Source organism: Pelmatolapia mariae, linkage group LG17, assembly GCF_036321145.2.
Source record: "Pelmatolapia mariae isolate MD_Pm_ZW linkage group LG17, Pm_UMD_F_2, whole genome shotgun sequence".
NCBI lineage: Eukaryota > Metazoa > Chordata > Actinopteri > Cichliformes > Cichlidae > Pelmatolapia > Pelmatolapia mariae.
In genome coordinates, this window is record NC_086242.1 from 19405680 (window position 1) to 19431127 (window position 25448).

Here is a 25448-nt window from a genome sequence, read left to right on the forward strand (position 1 = left end):
TCTGCTGCTGAACCTGAAAGCTCTCCTCTGTTTTATATCTTCATTGTTGTAAACATTTCCTTCCATATGAGACTCAGTGGATCTGCTTCTTAAACTCTGATGTATTCTTGTCCTACTGAAGGCTTAACACAAACCATATTCTTTCATTGCTGAGTGTTAACATGGAAAGTAAGTGAAAAGCTTGCGTCCTGTGCCAAGATCGGCAGGGTTAACCCAGCATGTTATTTGATATGAAGAAAACCTGCATGGTAACGTCACACCAAAGAGCCCGGTGTGGGTTTGCTGTGAAGCAACAGTGCTGTTCTTTTACAGGATCTGAAACACTAGTGTAAGAAGCTCTGTACTTTCCCTACGTCCTTGAGTAGCATCATTCCTGGCTGCCAAAGGGCTTAAAAGTTCACATGCTCACCACCAGCTCCAGCAGGTCGTTGACTGTGTCTCTGCGCTGACGTTTGGATCTGGCTCTGGGCTGGGATAAAGGAGCCTCCAGGATCAGCTTATCATCCTGTACCGGGCCCACAGGAGAGAATGAACAAAGCACATGTTTAGTGGTGCATCACTAAATATAATACACAGATTCTGATAAATGTTCACAGTTTTTTGGAGTCACAATAACAAAACAGTTTGTTTGGAACATATTTCCCCTCTTTTTTCCTTACCTGATAATTTTGCAGCCCCTCAGATTGGTATCCAAAAAACAAAATCTATAAATCAGCACGTTTTATTCACTTTATCAATTTAAAGTGCAAGAGAAGGGAACAGAAAGGGAGGTAGCAACAGCTGCAATTAGCACAATAATTTCTGTTGGTTTAATCGTTTTACACCCACTGCAGTCAATTAACTGCCTGTATGCTGTTTCTGTTCTCAACTACAAGAAGAAACACTTTCATGAAAATTAAAGGGGACCTATTAGTTTCACTTATCTTCTGTACTAATGCAAAAGTCTTGAGTCATCCCTCATTTCTTTGCAAACAAATACAAATACAAGGCCAAAATTCAACTGTACTGAGCTTGAAATTCCATTTGGTAATGACAACCTTTATTCTTCAACACGGCTTGAGTTTTCTAAAACCGACTGAAGTAAATGAAGTAGTCTTTAGGAATAGTTCTCCAGGCTTCTTGAAGGACATTCAAAGCTCTTCTTTGATGGTTCCGCCATTTGTTCTGTTCCCTCTCAAGATGATCCCACACTGCTTCAACTACGCTGTGGTCTCTGGTATTCTTTTACTGCATTAAGAGTGTGTTTGAGATCATTCTCATACTGAAGAATGGTACGTTTCCTTAAGAACTGCTTCTTGACAGCTGCCCTTCCACTGAGAACATTTCTGATGAGGCTTCAGTAAACAGCAGATGGATCATCTGAAGGTCAAGATGCTTCTCTCAGGTCCTGCGTCACGCGTTTGCCCAATTTTTTTCCTGTTTCTTAAGGACACGACTTTCAGATGTGGATCACATGCTGTAGATGGGTTTTTTTAAGGCTCACTATCTCTTCTTTTGTCAAATATATCAAGATACACTGGACACCATCTTGAAATATGGCAGGTTTTCAGCCAATAGTTCTTTGGGAATCACCTAATTAGTGGAAGAATATTTTATGTCTGTCGAATGTCTGTTTGCAACGACCTGCTAGTAACAAAGTAACAAAAGTGCCTAAAGATTTGATTCTTTGCTAACAACATTGGTTCATCCCACGGGTTAGGTGCCTTTTTATGCTTCAATGATTCACAGGTCAGAGTTAAGGTGCTGTGACCAACAAGCATTCCTCTGAAAATGGGCAGGTACAAGAACTGGATTGAAAGTGAGTAAAAAAGCAGCCGATGCTCCGCCCAAAAAACAAAAAAAGGTGAGGAGAACGAGAAAACCAGGACCATTTTAAAATGACAAGACGTTCTGGCTCCTTGGAAGCAACATAAAGAAATAAGGGGTGACTCAAGGTTTTTGCTCAGTACCCAAACAGATATTTATAACAGAGTGGCCAAAATGTCAATCAATCAGATCAAAACATTCTTAGAAATATTGATTTCTGTTTTTGGAAGCCAGCAGAGGGGCAAGAGGGAGCCCACATTGATGGCAGGTCTTAAAGAGAAAGGGGCTAAAACGGCTTGTTTTAGATGAGTGAGGATTTTTTCTCTTTAATCTGTATGATGCAAAAACTAAAATCCAAGTAGAGTCCAAAAATATAAGGAGCTGGAATGTGACACAACACGCTGCATTAACTAAAAGGAAATTGTGGTGTTTGTTTTGCTCATACAACAAAAGCAGATAAACCAGGAGGAAATATGTTTTAGCTGTATTTTCACATGCTGCATCAGAACTAAAGCTTCGGAAGATGTTTTGTTTTTGTCATCGTAACATCTTTGCAGTCTACTCATCGAGAGACAGCGCCTTCACTGAATTACATTCATCAGAATGCTGAATGGTTTCCAAAGGAGAGATCAAGCGTTGAGTGTGTCCTAATGCTGCATTTTTAGAAGCCTGTATGTCTGTGGGAAGACAGACGTGGCAGACTCATACTCGTACTCTCAGCTTAACCAACAGCCACGCAGTGTTAGACATGGATAACACGACCGTCTCATATCCCCACATTTCATAAAATGTGAACATCAGCTCCATGTTTACAGTGTAAACTTATTATAAAGCCATTATAAACTTTCCTCAAACAGACAGTGTTTACCTGCAGTATGTTTACGTGACATGAGGCATCTCCAACAAACGCCTGGGCCTCTTTGGCTGTCATCGCCTTGGAGAAACCCCAACCCTGACAAAAGTGAGAAAATGAGAGTGAGCTGCATTTACAGAAAAAGAGTCAAAGAGGGGATTTTAAGAGCATCTTTAGCAATCAGTGCTCACAGTCACGATGATAATGCCGGTCTCTGTGATGACGTTCCTGGCGAGCTCGTTGAAGGTGGGGTTGGGGTGATAGTTGAAGCTCTTCAGCTCCTCGATCACATTGTCCAGCTGGAGGTAAATCCTGAGAGACTGAGAGAGGGTTTCGTAGCTGGAGTTCACTATCGGGGAGTAAAACTGGAGGACTGTGTCGTTCTTGCTCAGAGCCTCCTGCACAAACTAGACAAATAAAAGAAAAAGAGTGAAATTATTCAGAGTGAGAACAGCTGAAGAATGAGCCAGGTGTGTGTAAAGCTCAAAGAAAAGATCGGCTTTTTGAAAAAATCTTCTACACCAGACCTAAAACTTTCTCCCGGCTTTGGTTGCTTCAAAAACAAAAAACACATCTGTCAGCTGATGTTTTAAAAAAGACTTTATAATTTGTTTTTACTGTGGAGGATTTAGCTTTTATAAAGCCAAAAGATTGCTGAGAAGGCGGTGGAGACAAAAAGAGGAGCTACAAGGATACAAGGAGATACCTAGAAGATAACAGGGCTGTCAGATAATTCCTGGTTGTACAACCAAACAATCAGAATCAGGTTTATAGGTTGTTTCAGCCTCCAAGTGTCCCAGGGAGTCATGGCAGGTGTTCAATATATAACGTATTTAATTATTTTGTTTGTTTTTAGTAGAGATGGACCGATCCGATATTACGTATCGGTATCGGTCCGATACTGACCTAAATTACTGGATCGGATATCGGCGAGAAATAAAAAATGTAATCCGATCCATTAAATATAAAAAAGCACCTCACAAAACTTGCGACATGGCGTAACTCGGCTCATAACCGTAGCACGTAGGAGCAGTGTGGTCACGTGATAGAGCAGCTGTGTGTATTTGGAGCCTCGCTACCAAACTGGCATTTCATCTCCGAGGAAGTTATCCCAGAGAGAAGTAAAGCAAGTGTGTAAGTTCATCTCTGAATGTTCGTAAAGCATTCCCACATTAAGCTTAACAACCGATATATTTAGCGACTGCCTCTCTCTCTCCCTCTCCTGCCGCTACTTCGTGAAACTACTTAATGATCAGCTGATCGGCTTTTCTGTCGGGAGTCCGTCTCTCTTCTTTGTTTTTGGCCCACTTTGCACCAGAAAGAGGAAACCAGCGGCTGAACAACAGCAGCACGTTTAAGCTTGATAAGCTGTTGTTAGAATTTATTTAATATTACTTTCTACACCAGGATCCTTTTCTACGTAGCTGACGGCTGGTAACTGTGCAGGGGCGGATCTAGCAAAGTTTAGCCAGGGGGGCCGATAGGGCATGAACAGGGAAAAGGGGGCACAAAGACATACTTTTCTTTCTTATTCTCATTAAAAATGTCTCGCTTTTAATAAATAATTATCTGAATCTTACACCCAAAGTTTTAATCTGATGTAAAATGTATAGTAATATTTCTGCTAAGTACTCTTTAAAACACCAGAATAGGGAGGATGGAGTAGGTTTAAGTTTATTAGATTGATCAGTGTTTCTGAACTATGAAATATTTTGGGTGCAGTGTATTTTTTACATACAGGTATAACAGAATAGCTTTAGTGTTGTTGTTTATTTAAACTTGAGTATAAACTTATACAAAATGCAGCAATATATTAAAAAACAGTTTTATTGATTAAAAAAAACACACTATATCGGATTCATATCGGTATCGGCAGATATCCAAATTTATGATATCGGTATCGGTATCGGACATAAAAAAGTGGTATCATGCCATCTCTAGTTTTTAGTAGCTGGTGAACACTGAGTGTGGTGGAGACCAAAAACAGAGCTTAAAGAAAGTGAAAAGGAGGCTGCCCTCTCTTAGCTCTGTGCTTTTGTTGGATTTCTATTCATTACAAGTCTTTAGCTTAGAATTTAAAGTGTCAAGAGATGACTACCATACATGGACAAAAAAGGAACCCAAAAGCTTGTGTGTACACACACAAGCTTGTATAAATAAAGAACGCAGACAGTGATACAGCGTGAGTCTATGAGTAGGAGCGCTCTATGACTGCCCTCGCGAGTAAAGACAACTGCAGTGTTTGTGTTTTCTAACTCAGGTGTCTCAGCTGAAGAACTGCGGGATGATTTTTAGAAATCCCCTGTCAAGAGTTTTTATTCTTCATTAAATATGAAGTCTAGCTTGCCAAAACCTACTTTAAGTAGATTCATTATTGAAATGGTGTCAGCAGTGACAGCAGAATGTTGACTAAAATCTACATATTCAAATACACAAAACCGACTCTTTTCTGCTGCCCTCAAGTGGACAAAAAATCTATTATTGTCAGATTAAATTCAGCTTTTTCTATTTTAACCTGCAGACAGTTTGGTGGCAGTGAATCACAGTGCAGGTTTAACTTTTTCTTCATATTTCCTCCTCCTCTGTCTCTTTCCCATACTCCTCTTTCTTCCCCCTCTCTGCCTCCCCACTGAGTCTCCCTCTCTTTCTTCCCGGTTCAGACAGCAGCTTTTGATGAAGTGACAATAAAACGACTTCACCTCCTCTCCCCTGCAGTGAATCTTTCCTAAGAGTCTCTGTCACTCAAAGCTATTCAGCAGTGAAATAGCAGCGCTGCTCTGTTCCCTCAGTCTCAGGCTTTTGGCTCGGCGAGAACAAGCGGCAGATGAGGCTGCAGACTGACGTACATCAAGCTGACACTCTGCATTTATTAAAAACATCCTCACAGCCACACTGACTGCACATTTTGCCCGAAGTAATTCTAAAGAAACGTGGTCTTACCGTCTCTCGCGATGGATGTCTTCTCACAAAGATCAAAATATAAGAGGAAAACGGTGAATACTTGGCTATTTTTAGCAATTATTTGTTCATTTTAAATTGTAGAACACTGTGCTGTCAGTAAAAGGGGCCACATATCGTAATGCCTTACTAGTTATAATAAAGACACACTCTATGTATGCCCCTGTTGAGTCAAAATTTACCCAGACACTATGGATCTAAATGAGCAATTTTGCTGGTGTCCATTAAAACACAATGTTCCAGATACACACAAATATAATGACACATGAATTTTAACCTATCAATATGAAATTTTTAAATGAAAGCAAATACAATATTTTAAAAAAAACAACAGTGTTAATTTTTACAGAAATTTAAAGAAAAGATGAATTAAGGGTGGTTGGTCATTTCTCTTATCTTGTGGATAATAAAGTTTAAAGGGTTTTTGCAAATTCTTCTTTGATTTGACACTCCTTTATTTCACTATTAAGTGCTAATGCTACTGTACTGTTATGCTTGTGTTGGTACACTGATACACCTCATCATATTGGCAAAACAAACACAAAAAAACCAATCGTTAGAATAATTAGATATCATTTAGCACTTTGCTCGGTGCTTATTAGGTATATTATTACTTGTGAGAGATTAATAATACATCACTCATAATTCAACTGTAGTAGATATAAATCAGTTATTTCCACCATCTGGGAAACAAGTGCCTTTGTCATTTGTAATAAATGTGACTATTTTTGGAGGATTTCTGAATTTCTGTTTCAAATTTTTGAGGTATTGGCTGTCTGAATGTAAGTAGTTAATGAGAATTTCTCTGCATGCTGCTGATCTGTCAGTTAACGTCCATATTACCCCAAATACACTGCCAATTTTACCCCATTTAATCGCAAACTGGCTGTTTTCTAGCCTTTTTATTGCCACCTTGATGCACCAAAGACAGTAATAGACAGTGAGTGGCAACAGACCTGATCCCCGTCTTCAAAGCAACCATTTCAAAGGCAACAAGACTGCAAGTTCATTTAGGTTGCAAGGCTGTCTCCAACCACTGCTTTTTCCTAGTGTGATGACACCAGCTCTTACCTCTTCAGGCGGGGAATTGTGTGAAAACTCGTCAGGGGAGGGCTGGACTTTCATCATGGCTCTCTGGATGAGATCAAACCCGTTTCCAGACACCACAATCTTTCGACCACCGCTACACAAAAATTATAAAGAATAAGCTTATAAATCATTTTAAGGACTTGGATTTACATCTGCGGGATGTTTTAGCTTCACTCCATCTCTTTATTTTCTCAAATGCTTAATAACAGCAAATTTAAATGTAAGTGAGACAAATTTATAACATCCTTTAACCTCAACACAAAAATGCCTCACATGGAGTACTTTATGTTTCTGACTTTGTTGTTTTCTTTTTACCATTACAGACTTTTTATCCAAATAAGGCCGTAGACTGATACTGTACAAGTCAAAGGCTAAAAGAGCAGTTGGTGACCAGCTGGAAAACTCCCTGCAGTTAATGTTGCGAGGTGAAACTGGTCACAGAGGTATTTACTGTTATACCAAAAACCTCTGTACAATCCTTATACTGGCAGGATGCTGCAGCCACCCACAGTTTGCATGGAAGATGCCGATTTGTATCCAAACACTCACTAGCTATTCACTAAAAGTTTGAGGCTATCTGGAAATGAAGACGATTCACCTTCAAAGTAAAAATGGTGCCTATTAAATGTGTTGATTTCGGTGATAAGGCATAACTTTCTACTTTGAAGACAGTTTCTATCTCCTGTTTGTATTGCTCTTTTTCAAGTTGCACTACTGATTGGTCATTAGTTAGCGAATATTTGCAACATGGTGTGCTCCATGAAAACTATAGGTGACTGCGGCAATCTGCTGCTATGGGTCACTTCCAGTGCTGCTCGTAGTTTTAGATCCATCTCTGGAATCCCAGATATAACCACTTACACGTGACTGTAATTTGATTACGCATCTCATACAACTTCCATTCCAAACTCAAAAACCCAAATTTTATTTTGAGAGACTGATTTCAAAGCAGCAGTGATCAAGCAACGCACAAGGTGATGACCTTTAAAGATACATAGATCAAATTTAAATAAGGCAAATTTAAATCAAGCACTGTACTTATATTTAAGTCAAATCAACAAATAGAAATATTTACTGATTTGTGTGACTGAGAAGCCAAAATGACATGAAGATGAGACTATTAATAAAGAAAAGAGTTTACAATTTTCTTGAATTCATCATCTACATCTGTGTCAGGCGTCCTTTTGAGGACTGTTACTCACATAAACAAGCAAAAATGTGCGTGTGATGTGACCACACTCACCATATGAAGCTGGCTTTGGGGTTATAGTCCGTGATCTTGGGGTTTTCCGAGTACTGATAGGCTCCGGGGATGTCTTTGGTGGTGTTCGTCCCGTACTTCACCGTCACTGTTAAGCGGTCCGATGGGACCTTCTGCCCACGATACCTGCCGGTCTTACAGGTAATCTCTGTGCCGAATGAAAGGCTGAAGAGGAGGAAGGAAGAGTATGAACATAGGCTGACTCGAGAAACAAGAAAAGCAATACAATCCCTAAATGGATGGAAAAAGTTCATGAACTCTGTGAAACAGAGCGACTGACTCATCTTCTATGTTGTATTTACTGATCTTGAAGAACCAAAAGAAAATATTTATGAATATAAATGAGTTTCAGGTCCATCTATTCTCTTTATTTTTTTGTTTCTGGTACCATTTGCATTTTCCTGTACCAGGTGCCACTTACACTTCACAGGGAACTCCTCCCACTGTCACAGCAACGTCCTCTTTAGTCGCCGTGTCCAGGTCTTTGCCTCCGATCGTGATCACCGTCCCTCCAGCTGCTGGACCCCTCTCTGGTGTGACTGTTCTCGGTTCGGGGTCCTGCACAGAAAACACGGGAAAAATGACCAAACTCAGTAACTTTAATGGGAATATGCTGCAATTTTCATACAATATGTGGACACTTTCTATTACAGAGGCTACTATGTATGTACATACATTTCATATATTAATTTAATCATATTTGTGTCTTTTTACATTTCTACATTTTGTACATTTACTTTAGCAGTTTGAAAAAAAAAGTTCAGCTCACGTTTGACTGAACAGGTAAGAAAATTATTTGCCTGATTTTCTACTTGATATAATGACGAAAATGCTGACTTTAGGACGGATCACATAAGAGTGTATATATAATAAATGTTAATAAATTCTACAGCTGAACACAAGCACGGACGTCCGCTGTGTTTGTGTTTTATTTCATCATTTTTTGCTTTGATTAAAAACGTTAAGCACATTAGAGTAATCATGTTTTAATTTAACTGTAATAGAAGCAAACAAGTGGACCTCATATTTCTATTAATGAACAACAAAATCAGCCCATTTGTTTACCAACTGAAGGTTTTACTGAAGGATCAAACAGTTAGAGGACAATTTACATCTGTTGATAAGAGCGCTGCGTTTATAAAAACCTCTCAACAGGCTAAGTAAGTCTATAGGAGGCTACTCCAGATGGCTGCTACTTAAATGCCGACACCATAAACATATGCTGCACCACCTGGCTGTAAGAGCAAAGCAGCAGGTTCAGGTACACCATGTATAAAACCACACTTTAGCTTGTTAACATTATGAAACCAACAGAGTGACCGGCTGCAGTCAGCACTGCTTTAATATAGCGAAACCACGTACCTGTGTTACTGTAATTACTGAATTTATGTGATAAAAACCTTAAAAACTGGACAATTTGCCAAATCTTTATACATATTCTTCAAGTTAAGCATGATTCAAATAATTTGTATTTTGTGGGGGATTTTTAAATCAATTTTAAGTTTTAATTTTACACTTACTTTTTGTGGAAATATGTTGCAAAAAACTACATCATTTTGTTTTTCAAAATAAATTTTACAAAATTACTCTTCAAACTTATGTTTGATTTAGAGCAGGGGTCTCAAACTCGCTGCCTGGGGGCCACTTGAAGCCCACATTACCCCTACTTGCAGTCCGTATATTGACATGAAGAAATATAATACAATCTGGCCCTTTAAGTAACTTTTTTGTTAGGGAGGATTTATTTGTTGTTGAGTGCAATGTTAAAATAAGTTCTTTAAAAAGCAAAAATTTATTTAATATGAAGACAATATGAGCAGAGAGTACAAACATGTTGAGGGTTTGGCTGTGGTAGTTCAGTGAGAGTTATTTGTAAAGAAAACAATTTTCACTAGCAGTCAAAAACTAACGTGTACACTTATGTCTGCATTTTTATTTTGTTAAATACGAACAAAACAGAAGTGTTGCCATGTGTCTGACCAGAAAGAGAGTACCAATTTGTTTATTTGGTAGTTCAATGAAAAGCTTTATTTAGTTAAGAGTGAGGAAAAAAAAATTGCGTTCACGTTTTCAGTTTTGTCTTGTTATACAATATTTGAAAGTTTAAAAAACAAACAAAACACTACATTTTCAGAAATATTTGTGGGTGTTTGCTTGAACACTAAAGTGGCACTCCATTGAGATGATAATGCCAGCAGTGGCCCACAGCTCATTTCAGTTTGAGACCCCTGGATTAGAGCATCATAGTCGACTAATTTCAATTTGAGTCTGATGATGGCGCTACATGACAGCAGAACTGCTGTAGAAGTTAAAATCAGCAGGTGTAACAAACGTCCTGGAAATGTACACATAACACACACGTAAGTAAGTCAAGAAGTGTGAGCAGGAATAAGGCGAGGCTGGCCTTCTACAAAATCATCTTATATGATTATAACTAGAGTAGAAACTTTTACTATTTTAGGTTCATATGCAGCCCTGTGCCTGAATAAAGATGCATCATGTGACACGGCATCAATTTGTATCAAATAAGTGAAACAGTGAAAAAATATCCTTCATTAAAAGTTATGAACCTACTTAAGTTACAGTGCAAAACCTTGAGCAACATTATATCTAAAGTACTTAAAACTAATGATTCATTAAGTATATCACTTTAATGCTGCAACTATACCGTCACTTCCGTCTCACCAAAACAATATTTTCCAGTGACAGAAATCATAAAATCCAAACTAAAGGGTTATGAGGCTGAGGCTATGTGCATTTTATATAAATAATCTATAATGGTACTAACATAAAGGAAGAGAGAGTCTCCTTTACAGGTTGACTCCTTTGAGTATGTCTCTATGCCTCTGGGAGAATTTCAGAAGGACTGATGTTTGTATTTAACTCTTAAATCAAGTTTTCAAACTGCAAACACTTTTTTAAAGCTTCTGGAGAGTAAAATAATAATAATAATGATGATGATAAAAACAAAAGCTCCCAGATCTGTCAAACCGAGCAGCAGAGAGAGAGAAGAATAAAAATGAGAAGTGAAGAGAAAACTTTAACCGTGTAGACTTCATTATGTTCCAGCTGCTGTCCTGCAGGTACAGACGCTTTGATCTCGAACTCAAACAGATCGTAAATTTTATGCAGCTCAATAACTCAATAACTCGACCCTGTGGTATTTAGGCAGCAGAACAACTAAGAACAACAACTACAAAGAAAGAAAATAAAAATCCTTGTCACGGCAGAGCTTCACCGTCGGGCACGTTTTCTACTTCTGTGCTCTGCGGGTCAGCTGGAGGGGTTTCTGTTATACTGGAAGGTTCTGTACAGTCCTGACAGGACAACCAAACCAGGAGCAAATATTATGGCTGGTTTACACCCCAGCACAAAGAGCCTTCAAAATTATAAAGTTAAGTAGTCTTTGTTTAGATGCAAGAAGAATCTTATATAAAATAAAAAAGTATAAACATGAATCCAAAGCAAAGAAGAACTATGATATCCTTTAAATGAGCGTAGCACATGTGCAGCTGCTGAGACGCACTTAAGCATTCGGCTCGTTGCTGTTGCAGATTTGTTCTCGTTGTTCTGGCAGACAGCGCTGCAAGCACAAAAATAAATATCCCCAACGACAGACAAACTCATAACAACTCTGCCTGGTTGGAAGTTGAACACACAGAGAAAACAACAGTGCAGGAGGCAGCAGCAACTGAAGTGTATTCGGTGTGAGAGACAAAGGGAATGCAGACACTTCTTCGCGTTAAAAGGAAATAAACTCCAACCCAGAGACACTCACTAGGGGAGTTGCAGCAGATGGAAATCTGAACAAATCGATGTGAAATTAAAATGAGGCAGCGTCAGGCTCATTCACATCAAAGGTCAGCATTTATCAGCTGCAGTAATTAGTCATTTGTACATCAATTATAACCCAGATGAGCTTATTAGTCTGTCTTTGTGACATACAGAAACTTCAACTTTAACTTATCCCCCTCCCTTTCCAAACGCCTTCGATGCTTGTTTCCTGTGGGGGAACACGGCGAGTCTACGTGCCGCGCTGGATAAGATAGCGCTGTGCGAGGCGGCTGCTGGGTTGCTTCACATTGCTCCTTACCCATCACCCTACCGTGTGGCTTGTTATGTGTTCCCAATGTTGTGTCACATTTATGTGCTTTTTTTGTGCAGAGGAGTTTTTTTGTTTCCTGTTCTCGTGCTGTCCTACCATGGAAGCACAGCATGAGAAGGGGTCTCTTTTTTTCCTCTTGTACTTTCCCATTGTAATGTACATTTCAATGTTTTTCTCTCCAATGCTACCAATCTCCGACTGTATCCCCATGTGATGTCTGTGTGTCTATGTAAGGTCGGGGGGGGTCCCATTTCACTGCAGGACCCCCCTGCATGTGACGAATAAAGCCTTGATTGATTGATTGATTGATTGATTGATAAAGTTTAGGATGAACAGCTCCAACCATTCAGGAACATTTAATAGTCTTTATAGTCATCTGAAGGCGTTTACTCTAATGTAACTGAAGAGTAAAGGAAGAAAGGCCGCCTGTTTGTAATTTTTAAGAAAAAGCACAGGTTTTTGAGTCCTTCGTGATGGTTCTGTCACTTTAGACCACAATGAAAGCTGAACATGAAAACTCCAAATGGACACTGGAAAGCTTCTGGTGCCAAAAAACCCCCAAAAAAACTCAGACTCAGACACAAAGACTGAATTTTCATACTTAAATACCACTAGGAGATCCCCAATTCCAGATGCACAGCAGCTTCCCCACAGCACGATACTCCCACCACTGTGTTTCACTGTAGAAACGCTGATCTTTAGGTTGTAGCCTTCTTTCTCCAAACATAAGCACCATCTCTGTGATCAAAGAGCTCTAGTTTAGTCTAGTTTAGCTTCCAGTGTGAATAATTTTCACTTTCAGTCTGGATTAACCTCCTAGGACCTGGCGTCCACATATGTGGACATCACATTTTGGGTTATTTAGACCAAAATACTCAATTTTGCTCTTCAAGGGCCTGACATCCACTTACGAGGACATTATACTGCTACTGTTCTATCAAAATTTTAAACAAATATCCTCATATGTGGCCATCATTTTTCTTAAAAACAAAAATAAGGTAAAAAAAAATCTGGTAATTCTTTGTTTTTACATTCATTGGGCCCCAATATGCCCAAATATCAAAGAGAAATTAAAAATGCATGCTGTGGAAGAGTTCAGGTCTTAGGAGGTTAAGGACATCTTCTGCAGTATTATTCTTGTCTGCGACCTCACAGTCCATTTCCGTGGAGAGTTTGAGTTATTACTTTTTATACTACAATTCCTGACTTGGCTAAGTCGTTAATGGGTGTCAGTCAGGTGTCAGTTGTGTTGGGGTTTTTGGACACATCTCTTACTAGAGTCTTTGTAATCTTTTATTTCCTTCCTCTGCCAGGCTGGTTTTGTACTGTGTGGCTCTTTGACATTCTTGATGATACTTCTCACTCCAATTCCTGACACTTGTGAACTTCAACAATTCATTTCCTTTTGTTTTTGGTATGGTATATTCTCAAGTGACAGCTCAAACCTTTGGTTAAGTTTTTATAGTATTATTTATTTACTTATTTATTTTTATTTTCTAAAGAACATTTTATTGTCATCTCTATGTTTTTAAATCCATTTTGTAAGTTGGTTTTTGAAAGGTGAGTAGATAGTATTAAGTACTGTATAAAGTACGTTTTTTTTCTTCTTCATCTTTATGAATCATTGGCCAGTGGATATCTTTAGAATGGGCATTATGAAAGCTCTGCCTGTAGTTTGGACTTTCTGTTTATGAGCAGCAAAGAAAGTTAAAACAGCTTGACCCATGCAGGATTGACTGAGAGGCAGCACCAGTGCCGACTAAACTATAAATCAGGATTATTCTGAACTGTGAATCATGCAAAGCTACCCTAGAGTGCAGGTATATAAATACAGCGATCAGTTTAAAGATGTGGAAGTATTCTTTGTTTTCATGATTCAGCAACACGTATTTCGGCAGTTTTTGTGTTTTTTTCTGAGGGTAACTGCACATGTGTGTTTTTTGTGATTTGTGACTTTTCATTAATCGACCTACCTGTTCAAAAAAAAATGTCTGTAAAATGCTCAAAATGCTCCTTGTAATCATAATGTTATCCAATTTCACCTCTAACACTCCGAAATTCATCACATTTGAGAAGCTAAAAGGAGTGAAAACATTTGGATTTTGAATATTTTTGTAACACGATGTGTTCTTGTTCATGAAAAGCCCAACATCGTGGTCAGCATGTATATTAGTTTCATATTTCTGCATAGACACTGAGACAAATCAGCAATGCAGTAATCTAAAGTTCCAACCCTGAGCTGAGTGGTAGCATTTAAAGGCAGTGACGCACTGCTGATGAACTAAATTAGTCATTTTGGTCTCAGCAGTTTGCTTTAATTAGCTTTTTGTCAGTTTAATAGAAACAAACAAGAAATATGAATGTGAACAGCAATATTCAAATTAAGCAACTGAGCCGAGTTCAAGAAACAAAACAGAACAGCAGGTGAAGCACATTTATTTTGATCATGTTTGTTTCTCCTCTTGTGCTATGCGAGGTAGGGGAAAACTGGAAACTGAATGGAGTTTGGTGCGGCGGTGGTGAATTTGTATGCGAGGAGTATTTTCACGCACTGCTGCTTCTTTAGGGAGACGGTTTCCCTGCATCGCACCAGAGAAGGGCCGCATGCTTTTACTTTGTTAGAAACCTTTTAATGTTTCTGGGATTTGATCTCCGGGGTTTGATGCACTTGTGTCAAACAATGTTCGGTGTTGCCTCAGAGACTTTGAGAAGGTTTGCACGCAGTGTCTGCAGGTTTAACTACACCAGACTGAACAGTTTTTTAAAGCTTCCTTAAGTTAAACTAAGATGCTTTAAGACAGAAGATCAGGAGACATTTCTATAGCATTTCTAATAGCAAACTAATGTACAGATAAGACACATGTTAGCTGTTAACATATGTGGGTTCTGATGCTCATTATGCTATTAAGCCTCAGCTGTATGTAAAGGAGCCTCTGGTGTTTTCAGGGGGATTTATCGGTTTATTACTGACCTTCGTTAATCGTCACTGTCTTAAAATATCAGCGGATGGAAAAGCCTGAAACAAGCTACAGAAACATCTTTCACTTTAGTCTGCTGGCGTGTGAATAATACAAGCAAGGTGAGGCGTTTATCTAGCATCTATCTACTGACCTATTTCTTTTTATCCATACCCACGATTAGGGCTGCTCAATGAATCGAATTTTAATCGTGATTACGATCTGGGCTTTCAACGATCTTTAAAAATGACTGAGCCATTATTAGCTCCTCCTCTCGCGCTGCTCCGTGTGGCAAATCGAGAGCACCTCTCTGCGTTTCGAACACGCGTCACGACAATTAAGAGGACCCGAGGGAAGCTCGGAGAGCTCGGAAAGCTAAGCAGAAGTTATTTGGTGAGGAGAGGATAATGGCTGCTGAAGAAAGAATGCCGTTGGTTGAAAAGAGAGGTAAAACGACTTAAGTGGTGTGGAAACATTATGGGTTCGCGAGTCAGACGTGGATCAAGTAGACATAGTGTGGAAACTTTGCTACGGTGTCGTAGCTGCACCACAGAGCAACACTACAAATTTATTCAATCATTTGAAGACCGCTCACAAAGTGACATACGATCAAACAATGAAGGAACATAGAGAAAAAACTCTTGACAACAGCTGCTTCATCCTCACAGACTTCCATTCACGTTACCCTGTACAACGTGACTAAATATCCCACCAGCTCCCAGAGACACAAGGAGATAACAAACGCGGTAACGTTTTCCTCGCCAAAGACCACTGCTCAATTAACACAGTGAACAACCAGTATTATGCAGTATTTTGAAGTTCACTAAACATAGATGTTTACATTTTTCATTTATTTTTTATATTGCAAACATTTGCACTGTTATCAGTATTTGCACACTATTTTATATTATTTTTTGACATCTTTAAAGCCATTATTCAATACATTGTTATTGTTAAATAAATATCGTCAAATAATCGAGATCTCAATTTCAGTGAAAATAATCGTGATTATCATTTTTGCCATAATCGAGCAGCCCTACCCACGATTACCCACGATTAACTTACTAGTAGACAAACCCCACAACTCTTATTTTGAAAGTGCTGATGAGCACCTAGTACTTTCATGCGTTTCCTGACCGTGTGTTAGAGGAAGGTCTTGACGTACCCGGTAGGTAAAATAGACCTGAGATGTCCCAGATCGTTCTCCTTCAACTGTTATCTCCACTGGTCCGCTGTTGGTCCTTTCAAACGGGAGGTCCTGCGGTGGGTTTCGCTTCGCCGGGCCGATCTCACACACCACACTGCCGACAGAGAACAACAGAGGCCGCGGTTCAGAAAACAGATGGAGGCCCAGAATTCAAATAACTCAGTGCCCCTCTTGAATCAACCCCTTAATTGTACATTACATATGGAGATTACTTGCAAGTATGTAAGTAATCAAGTTTTGGGTCAGGCTAATAGATCAAAGCCTTCACCTACGGGGCAGTGCCTGGTACAATCAACCAAAAAAACAAAATGACGTGCAGAAATACTAAGCTTCCACCTTTTTATAGATTTTTATCTTTAGCTAATAATTCATGTCAGCACACTGCCACAGATGCATGTGAAAGAGATTCAGCTTCATGTGTAAAAGCAACAGGTGTGCTTTTATCTGCATGTTAACGAGGCCGTCGTCGCTCCTGTTAGATTACCTGGTCGAGACGGAGTATCTGTCCTCCTGGTGAATGCAGTCCACTCCGGCCACTGTGATCTTTTTGATGTCTTCCTTCTTTATTCCCATGTTGGAGCCTTTGATGGTCACTGAGATCCGGCCATTCAGAGGGCCGTACCGAGGGCTGATCTGGAGAAGGAAAGAAAAGACTGTTTGATATCACAGATCATAGCAGGAGAGCTGAAATTCCAAAACCTGCAATAATACCAGAGTTACTTTTTCTGTCAATCAGTGACACAAGCTGTGGGTAGAAACAGGTTTGAAACGTCCTTACAGAATAATGCACAACAATCGAATATTAACATTTTCGGCTTCCTACAATTAAGCAAACGCTACCGAGTGATAATGAAAATGCAAAGCGTTCCCCAAATCACAGAATGATTGCACGCCTGCATGTGCCACTCACAGCACACCAGTTTCTGCTTGGCCAAAGTGTCCAACAAATGAAGGCTTCAGGGATGCTTCAGGTGAACTTGAATGCTAATTAGAGTGTAGCACAGTGTAAAGGTGAAAACAGCGCCGTGCTGCTTTTATTTTAATGATAAGTGACCTACCGACCAATGAATACGTCCATTTTCTAAAACAAATATTCCATTAAATGCACTAGATGCTTTGTAATATTTAAAAAGAATTTTTTTTTCAAATATTTCAGATTTAATAAAGAAAATATTTTTATAATTCTGTGCTTTTTGGGGGTTTTCTCTCTGTACTACGACTTCATGAATTAAAGGGAAAAATCTGAAAATGGGAAAAAATATAAAGAAAGATAAAAAAAACCAAATTGTAAATATTTCTGCTTCCAATGTTATGACATTAATGTATAAATATTCATAAAGATGTTGAAGTACAGCCTGTGAAAACACATCTTCTGAAATAAAAGCTCCGCATATCTACTTCAATTTGGGCCATCTCATCTTCAATTTGACGTGACTGCACGACGTATAAGACCAAATTCATCTTGTATATATTCACCTCCCTGTCCTCCTCAGCAAAGCCAAAGTCTGCTGCGGAAATAACTAACTTCTTCTGGCATAATCAGCCGCAGCCCAGAGGAAATCAAGACGGGGCCTGAAACAAATGACTGATGTTCCAGAGAAAATAGGAAACATACTGAAGCAGTGCAGCCAGGGAGGAGACAAACAGTGAATACAATATGGGAAGGAAAAAAATTAGCTCAGTGACAAAAAGAGAAGAGATGAATTTGTGGAAAGATGTGGATTTCTAAGACCGTCCACACAGATGTAGGTGAGGGTTCATGGATTCTTGCTTTGTTTTCTTTGATGTACGACTAAAAGAAAAAAATTCTGAAGAACAAAATGTGTTTGATACTGAACAAAATGAACAAAAAAACAAACAAAAAAAAAGTTTAATAAATTAGGATGGGGGTGTCCAACTCCAGGCCTAAAGGGCCGGTGTCCTGCAGGTTTTAGATGTGTCCTTGATCCAACACAGCTCATTTAAATGACTAAATTACCTCTTCAACATGTCTTGAAGTTCTCCAGAGGCCTGGCAATGAACTAATCATTTGACTCAGGGGTGTTGACCCAGGTTAATATCTAAAACCTGCAGGACACCGGCCCTTGAGGCTTCGGGTTAGACACCTGTGGTTTAGGAAGATGACAGACTGCCATCTCTCTCAGACAGATTGGTGAAAGGTTGCAAAGAATTGCTGTCTAATTTCTAAACCACGCAAATTGATTGCAATGTGCTGGCAATCAACCCTTTGCAAAAAGGGATTTGACTCAGCTGGATGCCAACTAGGTATTGGTTATTCCTCCTAAGTAAAAGCAATCCTACCAAGCGCCTATTTTCCAGTTAAACTGGTACTTAATGTAAGTAGTAGCAGAATTTCTATGTATGTAGCTGCAAACAGATTTGAAGTTTTGGCCAATTTATCACAGTTAATGGGTGTATTAACCCAAACAGACTGCATGTGATTGCCAGATTGGCCCCATTCAACAGCAAACTGAGAGCAGACTGACTGTCTGATTGCTGTTTTATCGCCATCTTGATGTGGCAAAGCTGCTTTGAGCTGAATCTGAGTGGCCGCAGATCCGATCCCCATCTTTGAAGTAACTATTTCAAAGGCAACGAGGTGGCAACTTCACAATTCTGGTTGTGCTGCTTTAGTGTGACTGTAATGCATCTCACCCATTTAAACTGCAGTAAAGATAAAAATGTGTATTATTAATAGTGTGGCTAACTTGAATGACCTCAATTAATTCAAGTGATTGGAGTCGACATAATGATCGTGGAGTGAAGTTAAATGCTGCCAATTAATTAATCTGTACTCCAGCTTTGGTGTCTTATTTAATACTAATTAGCAGGTGTTTTCTTCTCTGTGTTGCACAAATATAGTCTGTGGATCCAGCTTGCTAAGTAGGCTAGCCAGGGTTAGCTGATAATCTAACACTCCATTTCTTTCAAGATGATGGTGATGGCCATCAGGTTAAAAGTGAGAAACTTTCTGGCTTTGCACCAAAAACTTGGACTCGATGCTGACCAGGTAAGAGCACTCACAAAAATATGTTGGTGAGCAAATCAGATTGTGCAAAGTGACAAAAATCAAACAGATCCATATAAAATCATTCTTGTCCTCTGTCATCCATATGATTGCTTTCTATGTATGTATTTATTTTTTTCTGCAGCCGCAGCACATTTCAGAGCTGGTTGCAGTTTTCCCACTGCACTCTTTTCTACAAAGGACAACTTCACATCAACGACGGTGTGATTTATGTCAGTAGGTTTTCTCGTCTTCTGTTACGATGAGAAAGGAAAATGCAATACTGGCTCTATTAAAGGTGCTACTCACAGATCTTCTCCTGGATTTCTGCTTCTGTTAAATGACACAGCCACATCACAGCTCTGCGGTTTAATCTCTGAAATGCTGTGAGGCCACTCTCTGGTTCAGTGCAGATTATAAATGGAACATGCTGCAGTTCTTGTTAAAGTCTTTGTGGTTCTTATATTTGTGTGAAACTGAAGAATAAGACATTCTTTGTGCAGATTTTTTACTCAGTCCCAGGAATTCTCACCCAAAACTGGGATATCTGAACATGATAAAGCTCTCTTATTATAACTTTTTACCTGTGATTTTGCTGAATGATGAACAGAAAAATGTAGTGCTTTGCCCCAAAAAACATTGGCACAGACAACAAGAAATCATCCATCCATCATCCCCCTAAGTACTCATCCACTTTAAGATCACGGGAAAGCCCAAGGAGCCCATTCATGATCATAAACTAAGAAAGTTAATCAGAAAATGGGGCTACATTAAATGGAAAGTAAAATAAAAGCAGTAGGAAAAAAACTGCCTGGCTGTGAATTAGTTCATATGGTCTTAAAGATGTTCTATCCAGGTCGTGTATTTTATTCATTTATGTATTTTTTTGACTGTTTGGATTGATGGTTATTGGAGTCCAGTTGGGTTATCCTTTTTTTTTTCTTTTTTTTTTTTTACATATGAACAGGATGTCAATGTGAGGAAGATCTGTTTGAGAATCATGTTTCAGATTTTTGTGTGGACGACACGATTGCCGAGTTGGGGGAGAGTTGGTGCCCAAAGCAAAGGAGTTTAGGGAGAAGTGGACCAGAAGAGGGAAGTTGCGGATACAAATGGCAGAAACTAGCTTCATCTGTTGGGTGTCTGGACTTTTAGAGAGCTCAGATATCTGGAGGAGCCTCAGAGTATGGTTGCAGGCCTTTCACATAAAAAGAAGCTGGGTGAGGTGAAAACATCTGAAGTAAACGATCCTGTTTATCCTGCTGCAACCTGCTTCCAAATCGGATAAACAGAAGAAAATGGATGGAAGGATGGATGAATCTCACTGCCATACTCTTACAGAGGGTAAAGGTTACCGCACATACATTTCACTCATTCAAACCCGTCAGGCTCCCAAACATAGAACCAATCCTGTCCATAAAGAAGTTCCAACAGTGTTTCCTACCGACATGTCAGAGGTCGTGGCTTTGTGTTTTTATGACTCACATCAGTGATTTCTGGGTTGGGGCACTGCGCTGGCTGTGGTGAACGGCAGAGTTCCCGGTAAACGCAGCTGTGTGAGGCGGCGCACCAAACACACTGGTACTTTGAGTCGGCATGTTTACACAGGCTGCAGTCCTCTCTTCCCACTGAGCAGCTATACAGTACGACTGTTGGGGAGACGGCGGCAAGAAGAGGAGAGCAAGATGAAGAAGAAGATGGAGAAGAGAGGGTGAGGCTAATTATCATAATGCAGCTGGAAGTGAATTTGAAATGAGAGAAGGTGACACTAAAAACAGCGTGATAACTGCAGTTTCACACTTTATCCTGATTTATGTGCGATTGTGAAGTGTCTGTGTTGGTGAAATACCAACCTGTCAGGGTGCTGTCAATCTTCCTCTCAGTGTCTCTGTCCTTGATGTGGAAGGATACGTTCACCTCCTGCTGCTCGTCGTATTCAAACTGCACACACAGACACACGGCCATATTTCCATCACGTCAGAGGACATTTCATTAACTAAAAAATATGTTTCTGGAGACCAAAACCACTGCCCATCTTATCCAAACCGTAATCATAGTTTTAACTAAAAAAATTAATGACTTATATTAAGAGAATCTAAAGTCCCAGTGGCGTTGTGGTGGTTGTGTCTTGGAAGGACATATACTGCAGCTTTAACCTAATACAACTACCTCATGGACTGAATATATAAAGGATGGACTTGGACACCACGGCGACATTCTACATTTGGTTTGTGGAGAGTTTCGAAGCCAATAGTTCTGCGTTTTGGTTGTTACCCTCTTTGATTTTGAACCTGGCTCATACATTCGCAGCTTGTCAATTACAAGCTAGCCAAACCCTAAAATATACAGTACAGTACTGTGCAGAAGTCCCGAGCCACCCTTCATTTCTTTACATGTTGGTAGAAAAATGGGACACGGGTGGAGTGATTTGAAACATGCAAATAAAACAGAGTTTACACAATTCTAACAAGTTTAATAGTCAATATTTGGTGTGACCACCTTTATTCTGCAGCACAGTCTGAACTCTGTCAGGCAGCTTTCTGCAATTTTTTTTAAATAGTCTTCAGGAATAGTTCAACAGGCTTCCTGAAGGACATTCAAAGCTCTTCTTTGGTTGTTTCTGCCTTTTGTTCTGTTTTTTATCAGGATGATCACACACACTGCTTCAATAATGCTGAGGCCAATCCACGACTCAGTGTTCCACTGTGTGTTAGCTACCCAGGTAAGTTTTCTCTGCATCAGCAGTGTGTTTGGGATCATCGGTATGTTGAAAAACGAAGCTGTTGCCACTCAGATGTTTTCCAGATGGTGGATTAAAATCTGATGGTGGTTTTCTGTGTTCATAATACCATCAATTTTGACAAGATCCCCAACACCGCTGGCTAAAATAAAGCCCCAAACCACATCAGAACCTCCACTGTGTTTTACTGTAGAAGCTCACTGTTGTGCCTCTCTCCTGACCCTCTAACAAAAAATATAAAATTTCTGTTGATTTTTTTCTTGTGTAATCTGGGATACCTCAGTCGTTTCTCCTTGTTTCACATCTACAACCACTCTTCCACTGAGACCATTCTGATGAGGTTTCAATGAACAGTATATGGATCATCTGAAGGTCCAGATGTTTCTCTCAGGCCCTGTCAGGACTGAATGGTTTTTTTCACCAGTTTCTAAAGAACATGTCTTTCAGATACAATTCATCTGATGTAGAAAGCTTCTGCTTCACCAGTTCTTTGGGAAGTTGGTGCAAAAATATAAATATATATCTATCAAACTGTTATCTTTGGCATTTTTCATAAATTCAACTAAAGAAATAGGAAGAAATGATTGTTACTAGCAGCAGGTACAATTACTGGACTAAAAATGAGTGAAAAAGCAGCCAACGCCCTTCAAAAAGCCTGGAAAACTAATGCTCGAGACAACTTAAAAAAAAAAAAAATCAAGAAAAACTGGCTCCTTGAAATAACAATATAAAGAAATGACGGGTGCCCAAGACTTCTGCACAGCACTGTGCCCGGTTTCCTGTTTTATTCAAAATATATGGATAATAATGTATGAAATAAACACAATGACACATGATGTTTATTGGGGTCCAAGATATTCAGTTCTTTTCTCTCACACTGCCGTACAACCAAAGAGCAGAGCAGTCGCCTCCTGCTGGCTGCTAGAAAGAATGCAGGCTCAAGATACTTGACCAGTTGTTTCATTTTTCAGGCCTGGCAGCTACATCCATCTCTGATATAGTCTGATTCCACATCTGCTTTAATAACATAGGAAACACAGCACAGCACTAACTGGCAAGCGTCTGATTTAAGAGACATTTTAAAGACATTTTGCTGACATTTAAAATGAAAAACTCACGTAAAAACACTTTTGTATTGCAAAGTAAGTGCTTCCTTCACCACTTATCAAAATTCCCCACTGACATTATGCAAAAAGCAGTGTGACACTGTTATCCAATGTTATGTCCATTGCATCATCTTCTGGAGCTTCTCTACCATGCAGAACACTTTAGTACAGCTTTACAGAAGGCAGCAAAGTTTTATATTTACGTGACGCCTACAAGTCCTTAAATCACAAACTGTCAGGCAATTGTTCCCAGAGTTTGTCCTCAGCTTGATGCGGTTTGATCAGGTTACTTATACCACCAGGAAGACGGTGCTGCCTACATGTTAAACTCAGGGAACAGAGATTAAATGAAAGACTACAGCATGAGTGACTGGAGCCTGACACCTTTACAAGGTGTGTGCTGATGTGACTCCACCTTATGCTCTCCTTTTTTTTAAATGCATGTCCCCACAACACGAGTAACACAATTAGACACACACGCACACACACACTTCCCCTCAGGTCTGCATTAACACAGAACAACAAAACCTTCCTCCCTATTTTGGAACTCCACACTAAATTACCTCGCCTCTATCCAACTGTGAAGGTCAGCACACACAATGAAAAAAGCAAAAGCAAATGCAACAACACACACACACACACACACACACACACACACACACACACACACACAACACTGTAGCCATAAATCAAGACAAGTTTTCTTCAGGATATGTGAAAAAAAGTGGGGAAAAAACTAAAAGAAGAGAAAAAAAGGTATCATGTAGAGACAAATACCAGAGATAATGAGAGGAAAACCTGCAGTGACACACACAAACATGAAAGCACACCCCCACACAGACACACACACTCTTTAACTGCATATTGGCAGACTTGGACTCAGCATGAGGCAAGGATCAATGGAGGCAGAAAAGAGGAAAAACTGGGGGGTGTATGAGAGGGATGCGAGCAAAAAGTCACTGAAACAAACACACACACACACACACACACACACACACACACACACACACACAGACAGACACACACCTGCGGTTCAGTGACTCAGGAAAAATAATTATCCATCTCTGTAGTCCATAAGGGGGCGCCATTGCACACATCAGTTTGACAGCACAATCAGTGTGTGCTCAACAAAACTGAAAACAGCTGACGAAACACATAAAACTAAACACAAGCACAAGATTTCAGAAGCAATGAACTAAACTTAGCGCTGCGCTTGAAACACTTTCTGACTCCCAATCATGTTGATTTACTCACAAATTAACCGCTAACGATGCACTAATTGTCTAATTATCATTAATGATACACTCCCTGATTTTTCTATAGCTTTCGGCAGCGACGGCGAGCTTGAAAACATAAACAGAGAGCCGAGAAGCAGAGAGAGATTTCATTCTTTCTGGAGGCTGCTAATGGACGCAGCACAAGAATCAGAGTGGGGTTTTTTTTTAAGTGGGTTTTAATTTGTGTACGTTAGCAAAGACACATTCAGATACTGCTTTCTGTTTTTATCTTGTCAGCTGATTCTTTCCTGTTCAGCACTCCTTTTTAGCTTTTATTCCCGTACCCTTTTTAAAGACTTTCAGTGGTTCATAGTAGAGACTTTACTGAGTATTCGGATTATGTACAGCACTGTGCAAAAGTCTTAACCTGCAACCTCCAACTTGTTAGAAGTCAGACCTTTCTTGGAATGTTTTGAAGTGGTCCAATAGTTCCCCATGCTTTCTAAGGTTCATTTAGACATTGGCTGTTTTTTTACTCATTATTAATCCGGTCCTTGTACTTGACCATTTTCAGAGGAATATTATGTTTCGTTAAGCCTCTTAGCAGTGACCTGTCAATCACTCAAGCATTAAAATCAAGCAGCCTGTCAAAAAAACAAAACCCCAAAGTGTGATTTGTTCCCGTCTCTTTAGTTGAAACTACTAAAAAATGTCAAAGATAACAGTCTGACAGCCACAACTATTAGGCAAAAATTTCTCAGCCTGGTGTGTGTCCTTAAAAAAAAAAAACATCTGAGGAGAGTGGACAAGTGGAGGACAAAAGGAGAAGTGGCAGGCCTAAAAAACTAGCAGATCTGAAGAATCCAGCACAGCCTGACAGAGGTCCTGTCAAATGTCTGCACCCAGGATTATTTCCAGTTCTACATTTTTATTCACGGACTCTACCTGAGTGAATTTATGTGATTCATATTTCTAAAAAATGCACCTTGTTGCCGACCTTCTGTCTTTTTCTAGTCACATTTCTTCAGGAAATGATGCTGAGTGTTGCTGCCGTAATGTTTTGTGCTGTAAATGTTATAAATACAGACAAGCGGGTGGAAAATATCACTATGTCAACTAAGGTTAAAAACAGAACAGAGCTT

At 39.5% G+C, this 25448-nt stretch overlaps 1 protein-coding gene across 1 annotated transcript in view; it reads right to left on the reverse strand.

The window, feature by feature from the left end:
- plxnb2a.1 (plexin b2a, tandem duplicate 1) overlaps positions 1-25448 on the reverse strand; it is a 227176-nt gene that overhangs the window by 20261 nt on the left and 181467 nt on the right. The window contains exons 17-26 of the mRNA XM_063500433.1: positions 21097-21184; positions 20729-20892; positions 16721-16869; positions 16195-16330; positions 8389-8525; positions 7950-8132; positions 6689-6800; positions 2851-3066; positions 2675-2758; positions 410-505 (exon numbers count right to left, since the gene is read on the reverse strand). Of these exons, the coding sequence (XP_063356503.1) occupies positions 410-505; positions 2675-2758; positions 2851-3066; positions 6689-6800; positions 7950-8132; positions 8389-8525; positions 16195-16330; positions 16721-16869; positions 20729-20892; positions 21097-21184 (1365 nt within the window). The remainder of the gene's footprint in view (positions 1-409; positions 506-2674; positions 2759-2850; positions 3067-6688; positions 6801-7949; positions 8133-8388; positions 8526-16194; positions 16331-16720; positions 16870-20728; positions 20893-21096; positions 21185-25448) is intronic.